This window comes from Triticum dicoccoides, chromosome 2A (assembly GCF_002162155.2).
Source record: "Triticum dicoccoides isolate Atlit2015 ecotype Zavitan chromosome 2A, WEW_v2.0, whole genome shotgun sequence".
In the NCBI taxonomy this organism is placed as follows: Eukaryota; Viridiplantae; Streptophyta; class Magnoliopsida; order Poales; family Poaceae; genus Triticum; species Triticum dicoccoides.
The window spans coordinates 355,538,706-355,547,561 of NC_041382.1; the positions used below are offsets into that span (position 1 = coordinate 355,538,706).

The following is an 8,856-nucleotide window of genomic DNA, read 5'->3' on the forward strand; positions in this document are numbered from 1 at the left end:
AACGGATCTCTCCCCGGTTCGCTGGGCGTGTTTCGGTGGGTGGGCGTGGGGGTGGGGGTCATTTGATGGAAAAAAACCGGTTGAAAATAAACTGGTTGAAAGTGGGGGGGACTATTCAACCAATTCGTCCATTAGGAGTAGAGATTTTCTTTAGGAAACAAATAATAGATTCTTTCCTACCTTAGCAATCAACGGATCTCTTCCATTAATGCAATTTGCTTTAGCAAACAAATAATAGATTCTTTCCTACCTTAACCAAATCAACGGATCTCTCCCATTAATGCAATTTGCTTTAGGAAACAAATAATATATTCTTTCCTACCTTAGCCAAATCAACGGATCTCTCTCATTAATGCAATTTTTCTTTAGGAAACAAAGAATAGATTCTTTCCTACCTTAGCCAAATCAACGGATCTCTTCCATTAATACAATTTGCTTTAGCAAACAAATAATAGATTCTTTCCTACCTTAGCCAAATCAACGGATCTCTCCCCGGTTCGCTGGGCGCGTTTCGGTGGGTGGGCGTGGGGGTGGGGGTCATTTGATGGAAAAAAACCGGTTGAAAATAAACCGGTTGAAAATAAACCGGTTGAAAGTGGGGGGGACTATTCAACCAATTCGTCCATTAGGAGTAGAGATTTGTTGTATCAAATTTCATGGGACTGTTGGTCGGCTCCGTCTAGTCTTTGTAATTCCATGTGTCATGGCATGCGGGCGCGTGATAATCTGCCTGGTATGGCACCTTTTGCTCTGTCCTATTGATCGGAACATCGATTATTTAATCGTCGTCCACTTATGGCATTTTTGGGATGCGGTCCCATTTTTTAGCATTATGGTCTGACCGGATGGCGTGTCTTGGGATGTCTGGACGGAATTTGATTGCTGCGGCTAGCCAGACGTGTTTTCCCATGCATGCCCAGCCTTTGAACGTTGTTGCGGGCTTGATGGTGTGTTTTGCCATGTCTATCGGCCTTTCGATGTTAGGTCCTAGCCGGTTGGCGTGTATGCTGCACGAATCGCACTCTCCCCTAGACCATCACTCGTCTAGTTGGTTCGTTTGGTTTTCTTCTGCCCATGTGGTTCCTGGTGGGAGTGCCCCGTTTTGATGGTTCAGATCGTTTGTCGTGGGGTGTGGACGAGTTTCTATCGACCCCACTAGTCTAAAGAAATTAAATTCAATTCACCCACTTAAGCAAATGGCTTATCTATCGCCAAAGAAATACATGGGCAGCAATTATCGTTGTCCGAGTTAGTAAATATAAGGCAAAAACAGACGCAATACAAACATAATCATTAGCAAACAATTCATGAAAAGCATCCTTCGGAGATAGTTTTTCTTTGCCCTATATGGATCATTCATAAAATATGTTTGACATAATTGGTTGCGCAAGGGGTCATCTAGTAATTATAAGATCTAGCATCTGCAGCTATAGGGGGATACAAAAGAGTATATATTTGCACCACCTGATGCAGTGCTATTTAGAGCATCTTCAATAGATAATGTAAAATACATCACTAAAAAGTGCTAGACGTAAAATTTATATCGCCGAAAAACACCCAACTCCAACAGATGATGTATAATAGTTGATGTAAAACTAGTGCTCTAACAAATGATGTAAAACTAGTTGAACTACTACATTATTTCAAACATACCAAGTTCATTTGAAGCTAACATAGTTCTTAAAACATAATTAAACATAGTTCAAACTACTAAATCACACCAAACTACTACTACTCTGAGTCTAATTGAACTACATCAAACAAAAACTACTCATCGTCGCTCTTGAACTGCTCCCAGAACTCATCTTTGTTGGGGTCGCCCCAGTCGTCGAGCTTCTCCTCCTCCTCCTCCTCGAGTCATCCCAACCTGACGAGTCAGACACGACGGGGATCACCGTCGAGGGGCTGACCTCGTCCTACTTCTTCACCGCCTTCTTCTTCTGCTCGGCGTCACGCTTCCAATAGAACTCCCGCTTAGCTTGGACATAGTCTGGATGCTCCCTCGCGAACCTCGCGAGCGTCGCTTCGTCTCGCCTGGAGCAATGGCGATGACCGTCTTCTTCTTCTTCTCCCCCTTCTTCTCGTCCATCCACCGTATCTTAAGATTCTTTGACCCGATGAACTCCGCATCCTCTCGGGTTTTGATCTCTGGGAAGTTCATCTCGTTCCTCGGCCGGCCAAAACGCCGGGCGGCGACGTCATACACACGTGCGGCCACCTCCGGGTACTTCAAGGTGCCGCCAGTGCCCAGTAGCGATAGTCGTCGCACTGGAACTCGACACCAAAGTCCCCAAGCGGCTTCCGCACCCCGAAGAAGCCAGTATTGCTCTTCGCGGCCTGTGCGACTTTGAGATGACCGGCGGAGTCGAGCTGTGCTGCTTCCAAATCAAGCGACTGCACGGTGATGGTTGAGCGGTTACGGCTTCCAAATCGAGCGACGACGCGACGATGGAGAAGCTTCAAATTGTGTGGCGACGGCGACGGAGAAGCTTCAAATTGTGCAGCGATGAGGATTGTGGAGGTCGGAGGCTATGTAGACGACAAAGGAGATGCTTCAAATCGCACGGCGTCAGTGGAGCAGCAAAAAAAGACAGATTTGGGCGCTTTCGAGGCGTGGGTGACGGATCCGACGGCGGCAGGGGTAGGAGGCCGGATCTACCGACAGCAGGGTGCAGCGATGTTCCGGTGGGCAGGCGGCGTGGTGCGGCAGGGCTCCGCGCGGTGAGGCTGCGTTTTCACCTGGCGCAGCCAAGTGATGTATGTTTGCATCACTTAGTGATGCATTTTACATCTAAAGTAAACTCAGATGTAAAAGATTTACATCTACATCGTGTATTGGAGGTACGTTTTTTTTTTTTGGCCTAAGTGATGTATATTTCAGTTATTTTTACATCTACATCACGTATTGGGGATGCTCTTACATATATTTTTGTGAGGCATATATTTTTGTTTTCGCTCTGACTAATTAAGAACACACTTATATAATAATGTAGGTTAATTCTCAAAACAAGCAAATAATAGTTGCCTCCTACAGTACAAATATGAAGGCAAAATGTCCAGGTTAAGGAATAATAAAGAAATGCGACTGGTTGGGGGAAACATACCACCCTAAATTTATGCACATGCATAAAGCCCTTTCCACGATTAGAATGCTGCAACAATAGACCAAACATGTGTGTGGTCAGGAGACAGTAGCAGCTTCCTGGTATATCATTCCGAAAAATCCGGCCGCATCCGCAGCAGACAAAGCCCTCTTCCTCTTCCTACAACGTCCTTACGAACCACTACCTGTCAATACATCCAAGTTTTTTCCTCTCTGAGACGTAGCTTTGTGATATTAATTACCGGCATTGTTCATCCTGGGGAAGGAGCTGCGAGGAAGATGGAGATCGCTGCCATCGCTCTTATTCTGGCGACGATGATCGCCTCCAAAGCCGCAGCGCAGAACAACGGTTGCTCGAGCGTGATGATGACCCTATCCCCATGCCTTGACTTCATCGGAAGCAAAGCCCTGGAGCCCGGCTTCTCCTGCTGCACCACGCTCGCCGGCATCGTCCAGACCGACCCCCGTTGCCTCTGCATGGTTCTCGATGGCAGTGCGGCGTCATTTGGCATCGTCATTAACCACACGAGGGCCCTGGAGCTCCCTAGCATCTGCAAGGTCCAAGCACCGCCGATTAGCCAATGCACAGGTCTGTAAATGTTACGATCCATTGCACCCTAGAGTAAGTAACATGCCGCTTCTTAAACTCATTACATCAGACTTCTCAAATTCCAGCCATCCCAGTTCCTCCAGCAACAGCGCCAGAAGACCCACCGGAGGAGACGAGCAACCAAGTCGCAGATGCACCTAAAGGTAAAGTCATAAATATAAATAAGCCTAAACATGGAACATACCGTGTGTTCATTTAAGATGCTTCATTATTATTTTCCTGTACAAAATGCAAGATCAAAATTTGCTTCGACTATGTCGTCCATTTCTGGCCAAATAAAAGTTTTGGTACACATTACTGCAGAGTACACGAGTATTTACCACCCTAGACCAATGTAAGTTAAAAATTTCTGGTGATCAAGGTAAAAAACTGCTTCCAGAACTACACGATGAGATCAACAGTAGTCTAATGTTCCTCCAATCCAGTATGCAATACATGGTGAAAACTCAAGGACTAACTGCTACATCATTCAATTTAATGCAGGAAGCCCGAATTCGAATGCAACATCAAGCTCCAGGAACTCAAAGAGTGCGGCAAATTTGATGGTCACTATGCTTATACCTACATGTGCATTAATCTATGTCTTCTAAGTGTTGGACAGTTTCATTTTCTGCAGCCTTGTATTAAATGACAAGACCAATAGAATACCATTTAGTATGATATATCTTTCCGATGAGTCTCAATAAAAAAATGTCGTGTCATTCAGTATAAGAAGCCAATTAACTCCAGCGGATGTGAAAACATGAATTAACACGTATAGCTAGCTACGTTGACATAACATTTTCTGTCAAGCATACTTTGCCTGGTATTTTCGAGTTATCAAACTGTTCTGCAAGTAATTATTTGAGGTTTCGTTTGTGCATAACATGAATAGCTGCAGTGATGTAACATGTTTTTAGAAGTAAATTTTGCCTGGGGATTTTTGACTTACCAAACTAGTTTGCAAGGAATCATTTGAGACTTGGTTTGTGCAAAACATGAATTGAAGTAATATTTGATGGAATAGCATACTTGTTCTCACTAGATATATTAGTACTCATTTCATGAAAGCAAGAACGATAAAATTCCACCAAATATCGCTCACTCTTTTGGCCTCCTAGGTATGCATGCGGAACAGATACGGTGAAACAAAGGATGTATAAAATAGCTGCTGTGACGTAACATGTTCTTAAAAAGTATACTTTTCCTTGGATTTTGACTTACCATATCAGTGGTATATTGCCTTAGTAAAATGCATCATGGTCCTAATTTTTTTGGAAGTTGGTCCTAATTCTTCAAAATTGCACATCTACGTCCTAAAAGCATCCAAGTCGTTCACGGCAGGTCCTATGTAGCTCTAATCCCGTTTGACCTGCACGTGACGCAAGTTGACCGCCACCACATAGGCAATATTTTGAACAAAACACCCTGATTTTTGTGGCCTCTCCCTCTCTCTCCCTCCCTCCCTCCCTCCCTCCCTCTCTCTCTCTCTCTCTCTCTCTCTCTCTCATCACATCCCAGTCAGCCATGGAGGAGCTCCCACTGCGTCAGGTACGGCCTACAGCCGCCTATCATGGCCAGCAGTGCTTGTCGAGTACGTGTTGTTGCTGTGGTGCTAAGGTCCAGGCTGAGTAGCAGCCTCACCATCATTTGCACCACTCAGACCAAATCATTCATACACACAAGCACAATGTGGCTCCAGGCATTGTCAGGAGACACAATTAACTAACTAGAGCAAACAGTGATGTGAATACGGGCCCGTTTAAGCAGAGAGATGGACGGGGAGAAGAAAATACCAAAAAAGATGGCCGTGTGGCATGCTCACCAGCCCGAACGTGATGGCGAGGCGTTTGCTGGGTACATGTCGTGCAGCACAAGGCGGGCATCTGATATGTACCCTGCCGTGCGTAGCTCCTCGTGTAGCTCGCACACATCTCTTACACCTCCCTCTGCTTCGTCTGCGCCCTTGCCTGGCTCATCTGGGATAGGCTAGCGAGCATGTGTCAGCATAGCACTGGAGAACCGCGACCTGCTCTTCCAGCGCGATTTGTCCTGATAAGCTGGCGCTGCCTCTCCGGTAAAGCATTTCGTCGAGCACGTTAATTGCTCCCCCAAAATCAGGTTCTTGGCAGATCATCACCTGCCGTGCGCCCTGAAACTTATCCAGCAGAGTGCCATGTCACGCGGCCTGAAGCTCATCCAGCAGAGCGCCATGTCGTGCGCCCTGCAGCGTCGTGCAGTTGCCTCCACCCACCATTGCCACTGTTAGACTGCTGGAGAGAGAGAGAGAGAGAGAGACCTACGTCAGGGTTCCATCATTGCCATTAAGACGCTTCCCTTTTCCGGCGTGCCCCAAGAAAATCTCCTGCGCGCGATGGGGATGCGTACAGAGAGCAGGTTGCCGTTGACAGAGCCACGCCAGAACGTTCAAAAAATTAGAGGACGGAATTTTTCAGGTGGGTTTTGGAGGAAATGTTGTCTACTACCTCCATTCCTAAATATAAGTTTTTTAAGAGATTCCACTATAGACTACATACAGAGAAAAATGAGTGAAACCTATACTCTAAAAAGCGTCTATATACATCTAAATGTAGTCTCTATAGTGGAATCTCTAAAAAGACTTGTATTTAGGAACGGAGGGAGTACATGGCAGTGGTCAATCTGCCACCTGTGGACATGAACGACTTAAATTCTTCTAGGACATAGATATGCAGTTTTACAGAATTAGGACTAACTTGACACCTCCAGAAAAATATTAGGACCTTTGATGCATTTTACTCTATTTCCTAGGAATGAGAATCTTCATGTGTACAAAATCACTTCACAGAACTCACATTTACTTGCCATTAACTAATAAAATAACCATGAGGGTGGTAAACATTAATGGCATTCGAAACAAGGAACAAGAAACAACAGGATTAGGAAACACATGTAACCTGTTCACGTCTCGAAGTAAGAAGCACAAAAAGGTATATGGAGAGTATAAGATATAAATGGGAGTCCTCATTGGAAAAAGCAATTCATCCCTCCAATGCCTGTCAAGAAATTATCTGCATCTGTGATTATAGTCTGTGTGCAAGATAGGGCAGAAATATTTTGGACATAAGCGTTTCATGGGAAATATGCAAGGGGTTTGTTTGTCAAATCACAGTTATAATGTATTACTTAGCTGTAAACAGTTACCTGTACATCAGAGGATGTCAGATTATCAGTATGCTCTATAGAGTCAATATTTCACGGGCATCAAGTGTGCTATCAAAGAAGGTGTATTCATTACACATAAAAATACTTGCCACTTAAGGATTTTAGACCCTTATCAGTGAAATAATAGCAAATCACCCCCAAAAAATCATGGAACGTTAAGTTTTATCTTCAGAAGTTCAGCAAATCATCATCAGTCATGTCAAACACAAAACGTAATAAAATAGGAACTGTAGCCTAGTAATCTACCAAAGATGAGGCAACAAAGAATTCGTGACTAGTACTGTCCACAGCATGACATATTATGGACAGTATACTCACTAAAAGGACTGGAGAACTCATGTTTAAATAATTATCTACCATGGATTCAGTTCTAATATATAAAATAAAATTGTCTAGCTAATGACAATAGAGCCTCAAAGATGATTCCTTTGCCCATTTTCGAAAAAACAATTGATTTCCTTGATTCAAAACAACTGGCCTCAGCAACATTATGAAACTCAACATGATAGGGACTGTCATCATCAGGAAAAAATTAACTCAACATGTGTTTCAAAGTAGCTAATTGCTGAAGGAATAAATCACACCATTCATGCAGAACCTTTACTGTAACCAGCAGATCTGATTAAACTAGAACATGAACATTAGGGATAACTGAGGTAAATAACAATAGAACAAAGACACATCATCACATCTCCAACTATGCTTCCATCCAGCTTAATTCAGTTTGATGTTTCTTCATAAGTCGGGAGATATCCTGTAATGATCTCTCTAATTACTTTGCCATTAGGATTCTCTTGCTGGCAGTTCTCTTCATTATAACCATTATCATGATGATCTGGAAGCTGAATATCCGGAAGCAGTTTGTCGTTGCAGTCCAGAATTATATTGTGAAGCAGACAGCACACCAGGATGATACTCGGTAACTTATTTTTATCAGGCCTCCACATGACTTTGTGCAAGATCTTCCAGGAGCCTTTCAGCCGTGCCAATGCTCTTGTTCCAAGCATCCTTGCAGTTTTTTGCCGGGCATTAAAGTTGACCATTGGGGTAGATAGACTTTCTCCTTGGTACGGAGTCATAAGCCATGGCAGTAGAGGATAACACATGTCACCAACAATGAATTCCCTTATTTCTGAATCCTCCCCTGATGTTCTGACAGGACCATTCAAGCGTTTTCCAGCCTCGCAGAGCTTGTAAAACCCAGAGCATTTTAACAAGCGTGAGAATGTCATGCTCCCTGGCCATCCAGTGACAATATCAATAAATCTCATCTCATTGTCAACAATACCTTGTAGGAACATACTGTAGTTTTTCGCAGGGTCACACCAGTCTTCAGATGACTCAACAGCAGGAAGCGTCATGATAATGTGTGTGGCATCAATGGCACCGCAGCAATTTGGTAGACCAGAGACAGCCTCCAACCTAGCTTTGATCTCCTCCATCCTCTCCTGGCCCGGCCACACCAAATGATGCCGAGCCCTCTCTTCCATCGACTCGATAAACCTCCATGTGACTTGGGAAACAGTAGACTGCCCCACACCAAAAGCAGCTCCAACGGACACCTGCGAATCCCCAGATGCCAGCCTCCTCATGGCAATTGCTACTTGCTTCTCCACACTAAGCAGTCTCCCCTCAATGTTGATCAGCCCAGAAGGCGGCCTCGATATCAAATCCTCCCGTACAATCGAGCAGATGTACTCAAAAGTCCTCCTCGATGTCCTGAAGAAGTACCTGAACGCTTCCTCATCATCTGAAGGCACTGGAGCACGACCACCTATCCAACAGAGTGAATAAAAAGTCAGAATTATATCTCTAAGATTCGTCTCGACAGCATCGCATTGCAATGTCGCAATTAATCTACAAGATTCGTGCTTCCAACAAGAACACGGCCGCCCACACCAAAATCTTGGCAAAATACGTACACGAACACACCAAACACAAGATTGGCTGCCGAATGGAG

The 8,856-nt window shown here is 44.4% G+C and overlaps 2 protein-coding genes across 2 annotated transcripts in view; one reads left to right on the forward strand and one right to left on the reverse strand.

The window, feature by feature from the left end:
- The first annotated feature begins 3,382 nt into the window (after positions 1-3,382).
- On the forward strand, positions 3,383-5,079 carry LOC119357849 (non-specific lipid-transfer protein-like protein At2g13820). The gene is made up of 3 exons (XM_037624657.1): positions 3,383-3,692; positions 3,779-3,856; positions 4,197-5,079. Exons 1-3 carry the CDS (start codon positions 3,383-3,385, stop codon positions 4,301-4,303), a joined length of 495 nt encoding a protein of 164 aa, XP_037480554.1. The 3' UTR covers positions 4,304-5,079.
- A 2,305-nt stretch (positions 5,080-7,384) lies between these two features.
- LOC119354581 (protein ANTAGONIST OF LIKE HETEROCHROMATIN PROTEIN 1-like) overlaps positions 7,385-8,856 on the reverse strand; it is a 2,174-nt gene continuing 702 nt past the window's right edge. The window contains exon 2 of the mRNA XM_037621290.1: positions 7,385-8,670. Within this exon, the coding sequence (XP_037477187.1) occupies positions 7,616-8,670 (1,055 nt within the window). The 3' untranslated portion in view covers positions 7,385-7,615. The remainder of the gene's footprint in view (positions 8,671-8,856) is intronic.